This window comes from Thermobia domestica, chromosome 14, assembly GCF_964235325.1.
Source record: "Thermobia domestica chromosome 14, izTheDome1.hap1.1, whole genome shotgun sequence".
Taxonomy (NCBI): Eukaryota; Metazoa; Arthropoda; class Insecta; order Zygentoma; family Lepismatidae; genus Thermobia; species Thermobia domestica.
In genome coordinates, this window is record NC_137467.1 from 200,937,602 (window position 1) to 200,958,741 (window position 21,140).

At 35.7% G+C, this 21,140-nt stretch overlaps 1 protein-coding gene across 1 annotated transcript in view; it reads right to left on the bottom strand.

Annotated features, from left to right (window-relative positions):
• Positions 1-1,781: 1,781 nt before the first annotated feature.
• The window catches only part of PRAS40 (Proline-rich Akt substrate 40 kDa), a 44,682-nt gene continuing 25,323 nt past the window's right edge, over positions 1,782-21,140 (bottom strand). Inside the window, exons 4-9 of the mRNA XM_081739311.1 lie at positions 18,896-19,022; positions 15,045-15,225; positions 9,750-9,987; positions 9,247-9,430; positions 6,744-6,877; positions 1,782-3,590 (exon numbers count right to left, since the gene is read on the bottom strand). Coding sequence (XP_081595437.1) covers positions 3,471-3,590; positions 6,744-6,877; positions 9,247-9,430; positions 9,750-9,987; positions 15,045-15,225; positions 18,896-19,022 — 984 coding nt within the window. The 3' untranslated portion in view covers positions 1,782-3,470. The remainder of the gene's footprint in view (positions 3,591-6,743; positions 6,878-9,246; positions 9,431-9,749; positions 9,988-15,044; positions 15,226-18,895; positions 19,023-21,140) is intronic.

Sequence of the window (21,140 nt, forward strand, 5' to 3'; positions counted from 1 at the left end):
TCTCCACACCCACATTTCGAAAGCTTCCACATGTGTTTCATTTTTGCGTAATATCCATGTATCTTGACCCATACAATACAATACTCCACACGAAGCACTTTGAGTTATTTTTTATCTCTCTGAACTCTTTGTCCTACAAAATAGTTTTTTATTCCTCCTAAAGACTTCTTTCACCACTGCTATTCTTGCTTTTATTTCACCTTCACACTTCATATCATCATTATTACCCAGGTACCAGAAACAGTCACCTGTTCTATTTTCTCCCCTTCTACTTCTATATTTGACTTCTACCGCTTCATTCCAATCACCATGGCTTTTGTTTTTTCTAACATTTATTTTCATCCCATATTCTTCACAGCCCTTCCTCAAGTTTTCTATCATCTTAATTTCAGAGCTCATAGTGGTCTGGTCTCTTGTAAATAGTTGAAAAGTGACCAAAATCTCCCTTTTTTCCTTTGTCAATTTCTCCATTACCTCTTTGTTGTTCTGTTTCATCTTTTCTTCTTTACTTCTTTTTGAGCTTTCTCCTTTCTTAGGTTTTCTAAGTATGCTTTGTAGTTACGGTAAGCAGACTTAGCAGATGTAAGAAGCTTCTGAGTAAATGGAACCAGTACTGGCCTATTTCCGAATTTCTTCATTCCAGACATTATATTTAACTTAGCATTGAGAGTTCTCAAAGCCATAAAATATTCAAATTCATCCATCTACTCTTAAGAAGAACATATAAGAAGCATAACACAAGATGAACCACAATCACACACACACAACTTTGAGTGGAGCGTTAACTACTACGAGAGAAAACTAAAAGACTATTATGATAGAAAAAAGAATAGACACAGAAGGGTTCTCAACCCTACCTTCTGAGCTTAAGCATCCACCAACCATCCACAGTGCTTTAGAAAGAATAAAAGCTGAAAAGAGAATAAAGATGACTGTTTCAGATGTGGTAGCAAGTACTGAAGCTTTCAGAAGAGTTTCTGCCTTTTTCCATTTATAATTTCTTAGAAAACTGCCAATGCAAAACATAAATCACACGAAGCAAGTACTGAAGCTTTCAGAAGAGTTTCTGCCTTTTTCCATTTATAATTTCTTAGAAAATTGCCAATGCAAAACATAAATCACACGAAGCAAGTACTGAAGCTTTCAGAAGAGTTTCTGCCTTTTTCCATTTATAATTTCTTAGAAAACTGCCAATGCAAAACATAAATCACACGAAGCAAGTACTGAAGCTTTCAGAAGAGTTTCTGCCTTTTTCCATTTATAATTTCTTAGAAAACTGCCAATGCAAAACATAAATCACACGAAAAAGTCACTTTACCTCCCAAAAAAGTGACCTTTAGTGACAAATTTGGAAAAAAGTGACTTGCTATGAGCTTTGTAATTTTCTCTTCAGATTCTGCAACAAACGCCATATCCTCTGTAAACAGTATACACCCAATCATTCTACCTCCTATTGAAATGCCATCTTTATTTTGTAGGCTCATTTTCACTATCTCTTCTAGAGAGAGATTAAAAATTGTTGGACAGAGAGAGCATCCCGGCCGAACTCCCCTAGCAATTTCATTCTTTAGTGCAAGGGAAAGTGGTGGCGGGATATTGCAGTCAAGTAACACTGCCACTCGTCAAATGCCTTCCAAAGCCAACTATCCTACGAAAGAAATTCAGTACCTCAAACATTAATTTTTAATACCAAATAATAGTTATAAAAAATGGGTCTATCAGAAAAAAATCTTATTGATAAAACTACAGACAAAGGTTTAAAGTGAAACACAACAGAGTAATTTTTAATTTTTCTTTACTTTTGATGAAGGAAGCACAACAGCTTTAGCATCCACTTTCTTCATTTTCCGAAAGAAAACAGAAAGTGCCCTGCAGACTACAAACAATTTCATCAACTTTTTAATACAACGAAAATAACTGTTTTCACATAATTCCCGCAGTCTTCAACGATATAAGCACAACGTAAGTGGTAACTAAAGAGACCAAAACCACCCGACCATACAACATGGTACTTCCGTTTACAAAAAAAAAAAAAAGCACCATCTATACTTTCTCATATTCAGTCTTTCATAAAAAAAACAATACAAATGAATAATTATATAGAAATAATAATAAAAAATGGGCATAAATGCACATATACAATATTTTTCATTATCTATTAAAAAGGATTTACTCAACCAACAAAGTTATCAACAAGAATTTTGAAATCTTGAAGAAAACAAAATTTGAAGTATATGTTACACGATATATAAATCTGAAAAAAAAAAGTTTTATAAAGAAATAGTTGAACAGACAGTCTAAAAATTATTAGCCAATAAGTTGGACTGTAATTAATACCTTTTTAAAATAACAAAAAATAAACATTGTCGTTTCATGATTGTTTAACACATTATTCATATTTATACTTTCTGAAACTCTCAAATCCACAAACACCCACTCATCACACACACATACTAAGCAATGTTTCAACAAAAGGGTACAGATAAATTCATATATATATAAAAAAAATACGTTCGTTTCTCTTTGAACTAATGCAATGTTCTTACAGCAGCTTTCTAACATTACATTCAATTAATTTCAGGATAAACGTCATAAATCCTACAAAATTTCAACAAGAAAATCAATTAATTTTCTTATTTCGTATTTCATAATTCTTTTCACTTATAAAAGCTAATCTCAAAAGTGTTTGTGAAAGACTCTTCTTAATGACTAGTGGATTATCGTTTTCATCAAACAATTAATTAGTCCCTAAAATTTGATTTTACTTTCTTCAAATGTATTGTCTTAAGATTGGAAAAAAGATTACAAAATAGTCTACGCAACTGTAACGTTCTTAAGCTAATTTCTTAACCATATTTTTAAATAATTTAGAGAAATTGGTAGCTTTTTTGCAGACATTAAACACGTAAGTAATGTTAGAATGAAGTTTGTGATGCAAAAGAAGTTTCTTTCCATCTCCTGAATATCGTTAATTTCGACTAGAAACAGGTACAGTGCTTTTATTTAAGGTTGAACATCTGATGAAATAAATGAGTATTTTTACAAAGTAATGAGTTGACAAAGCTGATTATGCAAGTCCTTCACTCTTGAATAAATTCTTTATACGAGTATCAACAGGTAATTGCAACCTTTAAGCAAAATTAAAAAATAAAAGTTTATCTGAGCACAAACAGCGATGTATTAACCAACACGAATATATGGAAACCTTATTTGGTCTCTGTGGGAACGCAACAATGTTCTAAGACAAGCAGGCCACTTCGAGATTTGTTTGACGACTTCCGCAAAATGAGCTCTCCTTGTTCCTACGGAGGAGCCCCAAATAATGATATACTGTGCACATGGCTGGTGGTATTGTCATGACATTTTGACGAACGGTGACAAAGGATTTGGATGGGAGAGAATGAAAAGCGGAGGAATTCACTAGAACGGATCAATAGATTTTAACGACTGCGAAACGATTCTTATCCACGTCAAAGCTGAGTACTAAAGCGAGGTCTTGGCAAATCTCCAAACACATTGGAGTCTCCGTGAACACTCTTCGCCAGGGCTTTGATGGATGCTGCGATGTCCATCGGATCTTGAGGTTGATGCTGCAAACAGAAAGAACATCAATTTTAAAAGGAGTAGAAACAATGGCAAATGAAGCTAGAATAAGGCATCTGTAACACAAGTTGATTACAAAGGTACACTCAAAGCGAAGAAAATTTATTGGACCAATTTTAATGCAAACTCTCTCTCCACCACAGATCTATTACAGTTATTATGACAGCAGAGGAGATGTTAAAACAAAATATTTCAGATTAGTCATAAATAGGAGGGCAGATCAGAAAGTAACGCACAATAGTTTTCTCCCCAGGTATTGCAGCTGGACGACGAGAGAGTTTGAAGTTTGCGCTAGAGAGGGTATTTTGTTCTGTGTAGCTCTAGCGAGACAAGCCTGAACTACGAAACAAACATGGCGAGCATGTTACTGTCGTCCACGCGTGAAGAGCAGCGAAGTGTGGTTAGATTTTTGTGGACCCAAGGGCATACACCGAGTAAAATTCACAGGGACATGCGTGTCGTGTATGGGGACGATTGTATGGACCGTAGCAATGTCTCCAGATGGTATGCACTCTTTGAAGAGGCCCGTGAGAACCTTAGTAATGCGCCACGCTCCGGGCGGCCAGTAACAGCTTCAACATCGCAGAATATCCGCGCCATCGAGGCAGCAATTTTAAACGATCGGTGTGTGGACCTTTCATCTCTTTGGTCCCATGAAGAAATTCCTCGCCGGCCAATACAATGCGATAGATGCGGAAGTGAAATCAGCAGTCCGCAGATGGCTATAATCCAACCAAACTGACGTCTACGAACAAGGCATCTTGAAACTGGTACCACGCTGGAAGAAATGTGTTGAGAAACTTGCTGACTATGTAGAAAAGTAGGTCAAAGATGTAAGTTCATTAGTGCTTTGTTTGGGTTTTGTACATATTGAACTTTTTTGAAAAAAAAAAAATATATATATATATTGTGCGTTACTTTCCAATTTGCCTTCGTACAGATAATAATAATAATAATAATAATAATAATAATAATAATAATAATAATAATAAAAATTACACGCAGTAAATATGTAAGCAACTAAGTTCCTAAATGCTGAAAAAGAAGAAAATAGTCCTTTTACGTATTAAATTTTGCATTCATTGCTATTTTTATTATATCTTAGCATAGAATAATACAATCTCATAAATTTAAGTAGTCACAAACTTATAACAACTCATTTAAGAGCCTGACATACTAAAAATACAAAATTTACCATTTTTCTTTTGCTTATTTTCAATAAGTGAAAGGAGATAATGAAATGCAACTTACCACGATCATAGATAATGTTATTCTACAACAAAATATATAAACCTGAAGAATTTTCAGTGTTGCCAGAATAACGTTTCCCCAAAATCTAAGTTAAGGCAGCACTATGGATGGCAAGATTCATATTTTATGTTGCAGAATAACATTATCTATGATTATGGTAAGTTGCATTTCATTACCTCTTTCACTTATGAAAAAGAAGCAAGAAAAACAGTAAATTTTGTATTATTTTTAGTATGTCACGCTCTTAGTTGAAGATCAAGATTAGTATTTCATTAATACCTGAGAAAAATGATTGGGTTGAAACTGACTTACTGGCGTATATTTTAACCCAACCAGGGGCTACAACTGCTCCGACTTAAATAAGGTCAAAGCATTTAATTAAATTGGGTTGAAATAAGTTCAACTCAACGTATAGTTAAATGTAGGAGTCCGACCCAATTGGTGTGAAATAGCATATCCAGTCAACAGTTTAACCCAACTTGGTGTATAATATGACCCATCAAAATTTAAATTCAATGAACTCGGTTATGCATTTGACCAAACGTATAATTGAAAGTGAACAACCGTGGGGTCGCTTGGAGAGGGGCGGGAGTGCAAATAACCCAAGGTGGAGTTGAAACATGACGACATAATGTGTCAGAAAAGTCAAGGTTACGTTAAGGGATTTAACACAATATGTGCTCAATATTAATTATGTGCGGTTCATTTGTTTACAAAGGTGACCCAACACTACACTACACAAAATTACTACCACTTTAGCGTGTTGCTTGGGTTTTTATTCAACAGCAAGAGGATATCGCCTTTCAAGCATAAAAGTAACCATTTACTAGCTGTGAGTACTTCCATTGCTCACAGTCAGTAAGTAGTTATTTCAAAGCTTTACGCAGTATATTTGGCATTTACGTAAGTAACAAATCACGTTCTACATTTTCTGTAATTTGTCACAATAATAGTTTTTTAAACTTGTAAATAGTCTGACAAGAGTTACACGAGTAACAGTTGTGCCATCTGTTTTTCTTATGTGCTAGGATATAAGAATAACAGATACAGAAGAAAGATGGCAGCACCGCTATTCATACATTGTGGCTTCGATGCAATATTTCTATTCGGTGATATTTTCTTCGTCTGTAGCCTTCCGCTTGGGCGGAGCTAACATTGCTATAGTAATCGTGCTATAATTTCGACTAAATAGACAATAAATAACAAACATGTGTTGTAATTTTTGTAGTACTAAATTGTCCACATAAATCAGTTTCTTTAGACTATATGTTTCACGCATCATGACACTTTCTGTTAACCAAGTATGGCCCAAGTGTTGGTTTAAAATATTCTACAGTAACATACAGTCATTTTGTTGGCTCAACGCTTAATGCAGTTGGGTTGCAAGTGACCACCCATTGTTCCCAAACAACCCAATGTGGTTTAAAACTTTTTAAACAGACCGTGTGTCACGTTTCAACCCAATCATTTTTCTCAGTGTACCTAATCAATTAAGGACTTTTATCGAAACTCATACAAAAAGTGCAAGATTTTAATTTGAATTAAAATTTAGCATCCCTTTCAACATCGAGACTACATGACACGGAGCTACAGCTTAACGTCGGATCTGAACCACATAAAACTCCGCCGGAAATCGAACCCGAGTTTCCGGCAACAAAAATGTGTATGTGAACCATATGGCCACAAAGGAGCCCTAAAATGGTAGAGGGAAGAACAGTTTTGAAAGTGATGAAGAGATTAGACTATTCTGTATTCTGAGGGACGGAATAGTAAGCATGGGAGACAGGGAAAATATATCACCGGATGGAAGATCTTAATGGTGTGTGTGAAGACGAAGATAACAGCAGTTCCTGCCAAATGATCTGTCAATGGTTATGAAGTTCACTTACCCTTTCATCCTCACTGTCCTCTCCTCCTCGCCCCATGGGGAGAAATGTTGGGACGTTTACAGGTAAAGACTTCGCAACGGGTGGCAACACTCGCTGTCGTGGAATATGAATTCCCTCGTCATGGCTACCGGAATCTGAAACAAAATGACAATAAAATAAATTTTTCGCGTCCGAATCTTATGAACACCGACAACTATAGAGAGACATACAAAGACTCACCTTGCATCCGGGCTATTGTATCTGTTAAAACTCACGATATTTCATCCAAGTTATTATATGATCAATTATATGGAGAAATCAATGGCATCTCAATCAGAAACCAGTAATATATACAAGTGTCCTAATGTATTCTTTTGGTAGTGGCGGTAGTGAATGGAATAGATTTCAACGTACTCCTATGCTATTACGTTCTACTGCTAAGCAGTTACTAATTTCAATCTCCTATTTATAATGTATATACTCAGGGTGTTCGAAATGAATCTTCACACGGAAAAATAAATAGATGCAAACAAAGAAAGCGTTGTTTCGGACTTACAACCAGCCACAAATTGGTCGGGTTGATATGAGGCGTTGCAGATGGAAAGGGAGAACTCAATAAAACAAACAAAATCTGAACATTCAGATGTTACATTTGAGGGGCTGGAGTAGTTACAACAAATACAAACTGTGGCACCCAGTTCTCATACTTTGTACAGTTCGTAGAAGTAATTTCTCTTTCCCTGAGAAAATAGTTTCAAAATAAATTGACGATTATTTTGACCATCCAGAGCGCATTTTCAGGAAACAAGTCTTCGTTGAATTCGCTTTACTTCTCCGAACGCCTGATACATATACGAAAAGGTCAATTCTGGAACTAAATGTCGATGGAGGTCGGACAACAGAACGCAGTGATTATTTTGAGCTTAGTAACAATCACTGTGAATATGGATTAATATACCTCTGGATATGGAATGTGTTACACATTTGGTTCCTGATCTTTGATTTTTTTCGTTTCTAGAAGACTATATTTCCATTCTAAACTTCGAGCTAACCCTGTCGCCAACTCGGTACATATTTACTGGAGTCTTAAAAAAAAATAATTTCTGCGTTCATTTACATCGATCTTCATTCTACATTTCGTTCGATCCGTTACTTTTTTGTTCCAATCAATTTTGAGCGGGCTAGAGCTGCAAAACGACGTATTTATGCACCCACGTAGGTCTATAATTTGTTAATGTATTTGTATGAAGATCCATTTCGTAACTTGTTTTTTTCAAGGTTTCCGAACTATATATAAAATCTTTTACTTTATTTAACGACCTATTCAGTTTTCTCCAAGATATTTTCGAAATCGCATTTCTCATCTGCCTTAAATACAGATATAGTAGAAATGTAATTTCGAATGAGAGAACATATACAATGCAATACAAACAAATAGGAGACTTAACTACTGTAAATATTCACTGAAATTTTAACACATTGCAAGAAGTATAAAAGCTCCTAGTTTGACCTGGCAACGAAGACAAATGAAGCGCGCCTTCACAACTCCACAGTTTTGTTGTAATTATAATTAACTGAACTCTACCTTTTTATAATTATTTCAGCACTGTTTTATCTCAATAAATGAATATTCACAATATTTCTTTAATAATGTTTTCATATTGTGTTGATATCAATTGTTTGCGTGTATTAGAAAATACATTTTCTGAAGTTAAATCCTTTTGAAGAAAATAGTGCACACTTTCAGTGACCATGGTTTCCAATCCGAAGCTATGCTCCTGCTAATACGGTCAGTCTTCCACTTACAGAAACAGATCGATCGAGAAGCTCCTAGCTTAAGAGTCTTCATCCCGGCGAAATTAAAATACCGCTAATTTTACATTAATTATGTGATATCTTCAAATAGATAAAAGATAATCGAAATGTGGAACAAGAGTGCCCTAGACAATACCATTTTACATGAGAAACCGTTATCACGACGACTCACTTATCTGCTTTCGATTTCGAGCCATTTTGAAAATCGGCATTTATTTTCGCGTTTCTAAACAGCTGAAAAAGTAAAGCCACTAGGTGACTTGTGATAACGGTATCTCACGCAAAATAATATTGTCTAGGGGCTCTTGTTTCACATTTCAATTATCTTTTATCTATTTGAAGATATCACATAAATACTGTAAAATTAGCGGTATTTTAATTTCGCCGCGATGAAGCCTCTTAAGTAGAAAGTCCGCAAGCAGCATACGGCAGCAGGTTTTGTACAGTTTATGACAAGTGCAGTGCGTAGTTCAAGCCTCACTCACTAGATGGCTCTCAAAATAGAATTTAAAAATCTGTAACTACTTCTTACTTCAGATGTAAAAACTGTTCGCAAATTTTACGGATATTGGAAATTTCTTCCATAAGTTGGGTACTGTACATAAATTTGGCATGTGAACAGGATCTCTCTTGCGAGACTGTCCGCGCGCGATTCTTTACATATGTAACGATTACTGAAAGAGGTCAATGGGTGAACCTGGAGACTTACCGTCTGTGTCGCTTTCCTCTCCCGAATGGAAAATCTCGGCTGGGTTCTCATCCATGCCTTCCAGGTCGAAGAGTCCTTCGGTGTCGAGAGAACAGGAAGCGATGTTGTTTTGTCGGTTGGAGGCAGCGTACTGGCCGATCAGCCTTGACAGTTGATTTTCAGTCTTGAAATTTGGGACAGCATTCTGAAAACGTCGCACATAGAATCGTGTCAATTTAACGTCTGAACATGTCCACAAATTGAAACCCATGAAAAGCAACTAAACTCAGTCTCAAACAATAACTAAAATACCAAACAGTACTTACCTCGACAATAACCTAAAAAGAAAGAAAGCATGATTGTGGGGGAGGAGAAAACAAAAAAGGCAGGTTATACAAAATAAACAGTGGTTCAGCTTAGAAAATTCTACACTTTTTTTTTTTTTTTTCTGAAACGTCAAAACATTAGTATTAGCTTTTCAGGTTTGTGAAAACAGCAGTTAAATTGTAGTCATGAAAACTTACATTCAAACCCTGTGGTCGACTATTCTGCCGCATACGAGGCTCTGTATTTGCCTTCACCTTCATTGGTGTTGGTTGTTTCGCAGCTGCACTCTTTACAATGTTGTTCCCCTGAACTTGAATATTTGACATTGGCGACCGAGGGGTTCTGTTTGGCGATCGTTGACTACTATCTGTGGTCATTGTCCCCACTGTGCTCATTACCACATTTGATAAACTTTCTTCTCTTTGACACAGCAACCTGCAATGGGAACAGAGCGTGATACTTCCTTCGTTTCTGTCAAACCTTTCGAGTTTTTGTGTCTCGCCTTTTCTACCACTCACCATACACGAACGCTTTGGCCAAAGAGCGTCCCAATGCCTTCAAAGTGCTTTCATGCACTGGCATGCAGCACGGCAACACACCCTGCGTTCCCACACATTGAAAGCTTTTGATCTCACCTGCAAAGAAGGCTTCTTTCTGTGTGAAACAAAGATTGGATGAAATTATCTAATTTAGCAATATTACTAACAGAACGAACCAAAATTAAGCCATGATTTTTGAAAGCCATATATATATTGTATTATTCACTAAACATGCACCAGCCGTGCTCAGCATCCAGATCGTCCATGTCGTCGATTGTCTGAATAGTGTCACTTAATACTAAGGAAAACAGCTATGAAGCACTCACCAATGTCCTAGTACATGCGTTAACTCTTCCAAGCGAGAATATTTGGAGACTCTTCAATGAAGATTATTGAAGATTATTTTGCATTTGGGATCCCAAAAAAGAGCAGACTTCTCGTCTTAGTTATAAGGGACTCCAAATACGAACAAAGCTACTTTCATGCAAGACAGGCATAAATCAGGGTTGCTTTCACCCATTTCAAAGATCTGATCTTTTTGAAAATATTCGGTCTGACTTCAATAATGGCTTAGATGTTAATACAAAAAGCTGAAAATTCTCAATGTGATCTTTCTAGGTATCAAGTATTTAATTCCGTAACAGTGAACATTGTTCTGTTCTTGTAACTAGAAGACTGTATCCAGAGAAAATTGAGATTTCCAGCCTCTAAACACATATACATTATGATGATTTTTCAACACCGATGCAGAGAGGGGAAGGGAGTCTCTGGTAAGATCTCAAGAATACGAGAGCTTGTGGTGGATATCTTAATGGATTTTCTCACGATACAAGTTTCCTTCGACATTCTCATTTTAGTAAATACATTTCCCAACTATGCTATTTATAAGTACGGAAAATCTTACTGAATGGCTACGTCCGTCCGTCCGTCGGCATGTATTAAGAGCAAAGACAGTGAGAGAAACTTTTCTGATATGGATTCAGTTCTCCAGAATAAGTTCCATTTCTTATTTTAACCATATATTCAAACCAGAAATACCAAAGAAAAAGAAAAGCGGTTTCAATGTTGTTCATCATACAACCAAAAGGTAATCTACAGTGAGAAAATGTTTTCGAAATTGATTCAGGCTGCGAAGATTTCACCTCTATCAAATTGCCAAAACCGAAGGTGGTAGAAATTGGCTACCAATTTCTGTTTCGATATTGATATTCATAAAGAAAAACTGGTAAGAGTCAGCAAGAAACAGATATTTTGATATGGATTCAGACAAACTTTTGCTCAACAGCAAAAATACATATTCACTGCATGCATTATTTTACTAAAATCTGTGGAAGGAACGGACCAATTTCAGTTTTATTTAATATGACTTTTCATAAATAACCATAAACAAAGCAGTTTCGAAATTGACTAGAGTATATAAATTCATTTGACACGACCTTTTAATGTTAATTGTACAAAAGTTAAGTGAGGACCATATGTTCTAGTAGTAGCTTATGCTGTATAATGGACCACAAAAAAGTTAGAAGAGTGTCTATATATATAGCTAGTAATAAGTCTGCAATTTTTTTTTTAACTTTCATAACATGTTTTCTGACTAATGAGTTCTCGCTGCTATATTATAATATATATGAATTACAAAAACAAAAATTGTCTTAGAAACCTAAGTATAGAAAGAACAAGAAATTTAAGAACCTTAAAAACTGTAACAATGACAAGTAAAAGAGTACGCATTTGCTTGTAAAGTAAAGTATGAAAACGGTTGCTTATCTAAGGTGTCGTGTTATTTAGAACTAAAACCATTTCACCGAATGCTATCACCTTCCTCAGTTGAGAGAATCTTCGCGCAAAATGGGTCTCAACATCCCAAGTTCTTACGTCATTAATCTTCAATTCAGTTAGAATTTATGATCATTAACCTGCTGAATGTGTTAAAATTGTCCAGAGTTTAAGAGAACTACATGCCTACCCTGAATTACGGTAAATAATTTTTACACATTCAGCATGTTGGTGACCACAATCCGTAACTGAAATCAAGACGACATACGAGTTTCGGATGTACGAAGCATTTTGCACGAAGATGACAGCATGCGCTGAAACAGTTTTGGCTCTTAACACGATGCTTTAGTTTGACATCCTTTCTCTCAATAGAACGACGAAAACTTAAATAACTGCAGCAAGAAGTCAAATGACATAAAACAAAATTTCAATAGTTAATCAACAAATAATTAAACACACAGACATGCACTTAAAGCGCCAAACCAGCCTTATAGCGGCTGTGGTAGATCGTAAAATTTCATGCTAAAACACATGCGTTTTTCACTTAAATTAGAAACGAAATTAACTTTAAAAAACATGAACAACTGATTCCTGGGGCAAAAAGAAATCAACTGATTATTATTTGTAATATATATATATATATATATATATATATATATATATATATATATATATATATATATATATATATATATATATAATTTGATTTAAGAAAAGTGTACAAACAGCAAGTAAAAACTTACTAAATCTTTAATTTCTGTAAAAACTGTTCTAACACACTAAGACAAAGAAAAAAAAAATAAATAAAAATTACTTGAGCCCCAGTTCTCTGCTGATTGAAGATCAGTTACATTTACTGAATAAATAAATAAATAAATAAATTAATTAATTAAATAAAACAAATAACTGTAACCAACTAACGTCTAATCTTGTTACAGTTTCTTTCTTGAACTTTCTTGCTAGTCTTAGGAAAAAAGCAGCTGTGTAAGAAGTCTATGCAACAATTTTTTTTGTTATCTCTTTTCTTAGTCACATGCGTTCATACAAAATGAATCTAAAAAGTAGATAACAAAATTTAATTTTCATGAAGTGAGAGACATCTAAATAAATCAGAAGAAGCACTGAAATCTCAGTTCATTTGAAGGTAACAAAAAATTGATTGACTAAAAAAAAAAAAAAAATAAAGATATTCAACACAGTTAAAGGAAACCGCTTCAGCAGTCTTTCTCCAAGTGTAACAACGCAGAAATGTCATGAGTTCATAAAGAGTCCAAGTAATTGGGATACAGTCCTGTCTCAAAGTTCCTTGTTGAATTTCACATAGCATTTACGTAGTTTTCAAAATAATGCAAACAAAGGATACTAAATTTGCTAGTGTATACAAAATGTTGCAGTAATATAAACCTACGATTTTAAAGGTTTACTTATTTATGCGTTTTTAATTTCCGCGTTTTCCTTCCAAAACGAATACTACCTTTGAATATATTCGGAAACTTCATCTCGTCTACAATCTGATATTTTAAATATAAGGTTTCACTTTTTGGTGGAAATTCTTCCTCTCCTTTTGTTCCGGGAATCAATGTTTACTTTGATCATTCAAGCAATATATTTTAACTCCTTTTAATTATCTAATATCTTCTATTAACTATTAACTTACTTAAATGTATATATTAATAATTATAGCAAATATTTATTTGCACTTTTAGTTCCCCCTAAAAATGAAATTTTTAAGTTTTACGTCCCATGATAATGCCGACTAGGCTAAAGGAGACGGTGATGGTAAGAAATGAATGAAATGGTGGAACGAAGAAATTAGGAGTAAACAGGAGAACCCACGCACAATGTGTTTGTCCACCACAAAGCTAACATGGCGCGAGGTGGGATCAAACCAAGGACCCCATGCACCTACCACTGAGCCACCGCGGTCCCTACCCCATCAAAAACTAGGGTTCCACTTTCAAATATTGGACCAGGAAAAAGGACGAACAATCAAACATATTTGGAAACACAATTTTCTTTAAGAAAAGTATCTTTGTAATTTGCGCGCTAGATTCTTCGCAAGTTTCTCATTACTGGAGAGTACATCTTCAAAGAGCATATCAAGTCACAATTCACTGACATACGCCCAACAATAAAAAAAAAATAATAAAAAAAAAATTCAAGACAATTTTAAATTATAATATTGTGTGAACTACAGAAACTTTGAACTTTTGCACTGTTTTGAAAAAAGTAAATGCTGTAAAATTCAACGGTCAGTCTTAAGGATGCTCTCAAGTCAGAATATAACTGAAAACTTCAAGCGGAGAGCGTCACGTTCGTAAGAAGTAATTTTCTCCACGTGTAGCTCAACTGCAAGTGCGAACGCACGAGATTTCAGAGCTTTAATTCTGCCGTGTGTGACTTTCTTTCCACTGATTATTCGGCACAACTGAAGAAACAATGTCAAATTGTCACGATGAAAATCTTGCTACTCATGCCAATGGTAAAAGTTTCTACGCTTGGATAAATTTCTAACTGTGCTTTTTAGACTAATTTGAGAAGCCCGAATCCAACTGAATTGTTTTTAAACATATCGTTCATGCGCTCACGAGAAACTAAACTCCTAGCTGGGATATAAATATAAATATTTCGACTTTGATGTCATTTCCTTTCTCGTGACTCCATGGACGGATATTTTTAAAAATACGTAACTTTTTTAACGTTCCACGTTTATGCTTCGAGGCTAAAGAAGACAACGATGGAAGTGGGCGGAAACTCGAGAATCTCAAGAAAACTCTAGCACACGGTTTGCCCACCATAAGGCGTAGATCCCATGTACCAAATAGTTCAATTGGATCCAATGTCCTCAAATTAATGTAAAAAAAACGCAATTATAAATTTATCAAAGCGCGAGTTTTTTTTACCATTGGCATGAGACGTTTTCTCAACGCACTGACATAAATAACGCTTGCAGACAAGCACGTTACAGGAATGTAATCTACATTAATTTTATGTCACATCATAACTTTAGAGCAACCTTAACAGTACAACGTTTTAGACACTGAGCACAACTCTTAACCAATAGGCTTTCTGAAGAGTACACACCAGTTTTACCTCCAGACCTGTTAAAGAAAGAATTACACACAAAGACTCTAGTAACTAAGATTGTGAAAAATAAAAATTTGGGTTTTAACCTACCTGACTAGATTCTGGTGATCTGTGTGTGCATGTTCCCTGAATTCTTCCAACGCCGCATATTGTTGCTCCGTATAGAGGCGGACTCTCTCTTCAGTCCGGGCAACCTCCTGTTGCAATACCTCCGCCAACTGCTGTTGCAGAGACGCCAGCGCAGTCCGCAAAGCAACCGGCAACTGTAATACTAAAAAAAGAAACAAAGTTAAACAACTCTTAGATTAAACAGATATTAACTATTTGTTAAATATACATTCCAAGCAGTACTTGTGTTACTACTGAAAGTATGTGTATCATTGTTAGGAATACGTGCATTACTATTGAGTGAAATCCAGTACATAAATAGACAATATATTCCACCAGGCTAGAAAATATAAATTGCATTAGATTCAGAAGGACAATATGCATGTGTTCAGATATCGTTCAAAAGAAATCAACGCCCTCTAAAATATTATAGGCGTATTACCGTATAATCATTTTGGACTTCTTAAAACATTCTACTTTCCAAGACTAGTAGTAAACTCGTGAATTATTTTTTTCACCAACAGATGGCTCATTTCATACCAAATCACCCAATTTAAAATGTAATAGTAAATGACCATTTTTAATTTGCTTAATTTCTTTAATATTGAAACTTGCATATCTCCAAGTTCAAAAACTTTTTTTTTTTTTCTTTCAAGAAAAGGAAAAAAACTACGTGCTAGGTTAGATTTTAATCTACCGCTCTTGATTTTGACATTTGTGGTTGTAATATCTGAGAACTACTTGCCTTAAAACAAAATGCAAGTGTACTCTACACAAAAAGAACTACATTTAATGATTCTACACATAATTTTACCATCTTGTACAATCCGCGGCAAAAAACCTGCAACATGAGGATGTAAGTTTATTGTGAAACTACGCCTAACAGCACAGGGAATGAACATAACGTCTAAGTGGAATTAATCAGGCCAGCATAATCCTCGGCCTCCTCCCGTGCACACTTACTTTGGAACAAAAGACTTCGTCATTTCACAATAAATTTATATGCTCATGTTGCAGCTTTTTGCCGCGCATTGTACAATGGGCGCAAAGAAAGTTTTGCACAATGGGTCGTAACCTCTTTATGATTATCACTATGAATTTTTTTTTCTTCGTGCGGGGGCTCAGTGATAGAGCGTTCACCTCCGGTGCTTGGGGTCCTTGGTTCGATGCCAGCTCGCGCCGTGTGGACTTTGTGGTGGACAAACACCGTGCTCGTGGGTTTTGTCAGGGTTCTCCCGTTTCCTCCCACTTTCTTCATTCCACCATTTCATTCATTTCTCATAATCACCTTCTCCTTTAGCCTAACCGACATAACCGTGGGACGTAAAACTTAAATATTTTATTTCGTTTCACTTCTTTCTTCGTGTGCTCGAGTCCTTTATGCTGAAGTTATACCCAAATTTTCTTCTTCTATTTAAAATATATCCACAATGGCCAAGACAGCTACACTCGACAGCCAAGAAAGTAGACAGCTACACTCGACAACAGTCAGTCATTGCATTTCTTTACAAAACCGGCGATCACTCAGCTATATCAATTCGACGTAAATTGCTTCCTGTGTATGGAAATAAGAATGGATCGCAGCAATATCCACCGATGGGTACAAAGGTTCCGCAGTGGTGATTTCAGTTTGCTGGACCAACCACGGTGCGGCGTTGTTAACAAACACTACATTTAGGAATGACAGATACATAACGACACGACAGCTTGCTCACGCGAGTGAGTTATTGTCTGTCACTGGCAAAGTTGCGACGTGCTCCACAGACAAAGAGACCGGAGCGCCAAAATAAAGTCATCAAACTGCACCAAGATACGCGAGACGTCACTGCCAATCACACACATAGCAGAAAATCAGAAGTATGGGTGGGAATTGATCCCTCAACCCACTCCTATAGTCTGGATCTGGCTCTGTCTGATTTCTTTCTGCTTGGTCTGAAGATCCACCTTCCTGATAGGCGGTTTGCCAATGGTCAGGAACTTATTGCGTGTGTCAAACAGTGGTATAATGGTAAGCGTCCGGGATTTTATTTAAGTGCACTTACGGGATCGAAAGAACGGTAGCTAAAAATGTGACAGCGGAGCAGGATACATTGAGTAACATGCGTATGAACATAAAGGACAAGTACATACACACTAAATTTTATGGTCCTAGTGCTACTACTACACTAACATCCTAAAATTAGCTTCAAATCTGAGCAATAGAACTTACAAAATTTCAATTTTCGCACCATTATTTCACTATGAAGAGAAGAGACATCAATTCTAATAAACACTCCTGCTTTACATGGTTCTAGAGAGCTTAATATGAAGCTTGGAGACAGATATTCTTTATTTTTTTTAATGCAACATAAAGTTTTCTTTTCATAATTACGTTTTTTAACTTCTTGTACCTCAGATGGGAAAGGTAATAATTCAGAAATTTTCCTACATCAAGAGCCATAGAGGCAGAACAAGCAGGAAAAATTACGACACTGACATTCAACTGGTAAGCAACTATTTCAATTACAAAATGCCCAAAAGTCATAAAAGAGGAAAATAGCATTTATAATCTTAAAAAAACATTTATATTCTAAAATCATAATTTTATATATATAACCAAAAATCATATTATTCAGTTGTTTCAAAAAATTTCAACATTTAAAAGTAAAAGATAATAATATAACGTTGTATTGACCATACTGCACCATTACTCCATAATGTTCTTGGGTGTGCAGGATGGAACAACTACTACTTATTGTCCTGAACAACCCCTAATCACTACTTGTCATCGTAAATAGAAGCAAGATAGATCATTTGCAGTACAAGTTAGATTTTCCACAGATGTTTCAGTCACAAAGTCTTGATAGTTTACAAACTTCGATATTTTGCAACATCTAATGGTAGTTGTCTACTAGGAATTACTGTTATGACTTATCTTGTCAATTTTCTTTGCCTTTTTATAACTTTCTTCCCTGATCATCTTCGAACTTACAAAATAACAATGAATTCCGTTTATATTTTTGGTACAAAGTTCGTATATTTCTTGAGGCGACAAAATTTGGTCAGTGTATGAGCAATGTAGACTGGTGTTGGCAATCTTTTTAGCTGTCCCTCCAACTCCGCTACATGAATTTTTGCCATGCAATGACGCGCAAAAAAATATTCTACTTTAACTCAAATTATTTTCATGATTACAAAACATTTATGAACTTCCTGTTATATAAGCTGTGATCCATCATTTTTTTTATTTCTTCATTGCTAATAAAACCTCAGCTAACCAAAGCAATATTATATATATATATATATATATATATATTGAAGACGCTACAGTTCTAATATCAAGTAAGCGTCCTGGGAAGCGGACTGAGTAGCGTAGTAATTAATGCATCGGCACGGTATGCCGGAGATCTCAGGTTGAGTCCCGGTTCAGTCACTTTTTCACTCTATGTATTATAGAATTCACACACCTATAGAGTATCTGGAATGTAAAAAAAATAGGTTGCTTCCTTCTTTCATTAGTATATATGTACTAAGTTTGATAGTAATATTTAGTTTCCCGTGTTAGCTTCAAAATATTATATATTGTGACTACATACTATAACATTTTTTAGCCATGTAACACTAGTAAAATGCAGTTTTAGATACACTGACATTACTCTACATCAATCCATTAATCTCTTCTTTTCAGAGCATTTTCTGGACCAAACAAGCGAAGCTTCCAACTAATTGTTTTAGCGAAAGATTAAAGAAACAAGACGTACTGTGTCTCCAAGACTGAACAGAAAATATCAATGAAGGTTGTAGATGTGAAGGTAGCCATGCATAATGAGCCAAATAGAGATGATGTAGACTACCTGAATATTTCGTTGGAGACAGTGGCGTCGACAGAGGGGACACCTCTTCAATCTGGTTGATCACAATCTTGAACACAGGCGAATACTTGTTACTGGTCTTCAATGCCACGATTTCCGCTGGATCAGTCTGAAAAGTAGAGCAAAACATGTCATACTACATACCTTTTAAATATTTTGTATACACAGTATAACAAATGTTATTTTTTCGAGACCCAGATTCGATTCCCGGCGGAAGCTCGGATCCATGTAGTTCGGATTCCACGCTACGTTGTAGGTCCACGACTCATATAGTTTCGGTGCTGAAAGGGACGTTAAACCTTAGTGAAGTTAGTTTGGAGGCAGTTGCTAAGTCCAAAGTTTTACTGATATGAGCAAAGGAGGTCCGAGAAGACTTCTTTCGGAAACACAAACTTAGGTTTCCGCAACCCTTTTGGTAGGCGATCCTGCGCCTCGTGATCCCTGTGGGGCCCCTACAGGCCTCGGGCCCTTGGCGCTCGCTAAGTAGCCAACGTGGCCAGTCCAGCACTTGAGTAACCCAACTCTATGGACATAGCTAGCAGCAACAACTACCATAACAATTCAGATTTGATCTTGAAAACGAAATATAAAGATCCTCAGTCGATTCGCACATTTTCAACCGTAATTGCATTAAACATATATAGCAGCCTTATCTATTCTAAGTTCGGTACAAGCTATCAACAAACTAAGCACTGTATCACTTTATTTACCTATGTGATTGGGTTTCTCCATTATTTCTGTATTACCAATTCCCCACCGGCATCCACGCTCATTTAAAAACTGACGTCATGTGCACAGAGGTCCTTCGGAACAAATTAGTAAGTATCATATTATTAGCGTATCACCGTATCATCATTCCGGACTTCTGTCATACATTTTCTCGAATAATTATCTAATTCAGTAAGACTAAGATATCAAGTATGTAAAATAAGTCATGAATACAAGTTCTCACATCGCACTTCGTAACATTCTTCTACAGTTTTTAACGTCTCCACCAATAACGTTTAGTCTGAACTCAATTTTCCTTCTCTATCTTATTTTCTTCATCTGTCCGTTTTCTGAGAACAACAAAGCCATTTATAGTATGGTCATGATTCAATTTAGTGTGAGTTTTAGAAACCAAAGTTGCCATACAGAATTAAGATCGAGATTAGTTTATTTCTATTGGGAGATAGGTTTGGGCGGAAAGTGCTCGCTATACAAGAAAACATATTTCTTGTATATTTCGATGTCCTGCTACACAAGATTCCAGTATACTACGATGAACTTAAAAAATTGCCACATACGACTGCACACTGTGATATTTAACAACCAGTAAAACACGTTTAAAAAGCATCTTCAATATTTTAATAGAAAGAACGCATAGAAAAAAGTAGGTTAAAATAGGACGAAAAAAAAAATACTAAGTGTTTTCTGGCTATTATTTTCCCCCTACTGTCTATCGTAAATAAATACTCACTTTATGGAGGGAACTGGCTTCCACTCACTCCTTACAGCTAACCATTTCCTCACCTGTTTCACCATATTACTTTTTTTTTTTTAACATTAGAATTACAGTTGCTACAAAAAACACTCAAGTACAACACCAATTAATTACAAATATCAAAGAGTAACAAATGTTGATGCTTATGGTTACACATTTGGATATGCTACAGCATCCAATAGGACTTATCGATGTTAAAACTTAAGGTCAATTATACTTTAAACACTATCCAGTTTTTTCCTTGAACTAGCCACTTGTTCAGCAGTGGCCAGTTATCCCTATCGCTATCTACATCTAGACGATGGGGCTGCCATCTTGAAGGATTTCAACGCGAAATTTTACATTTCTCCAGTATTACACGATAATTTCCAGTACATTTTCAGTATTCCCAGCACTGAAACAAATTTCCAGTAGATTTTCACAATCACCAGAATATGATTGAGTTGTTTCTGTAGCATTTTTCCAACAATCTCCTCGGCAAGCATCCGTAAATCAGTAAAAGGTTGAACACACAGTCTGTACAAGATCCGTAAATAAGCGTACTGCTTCTGTATTTGATACATCATCCAACAACATTAGTGATGTACTATGTTTCTCTGTGCTTAAAAGATGTTATTTCTACACTGAAAATCATGGAAGGCACCTTGACGCTTGATTTGGTTAACCTAACAGAATGTTATGATATAGTTTCATAGTTGACATGTAATCCATTTTTGTCAAGAGGTTCATAGCCCATCTTTAGGC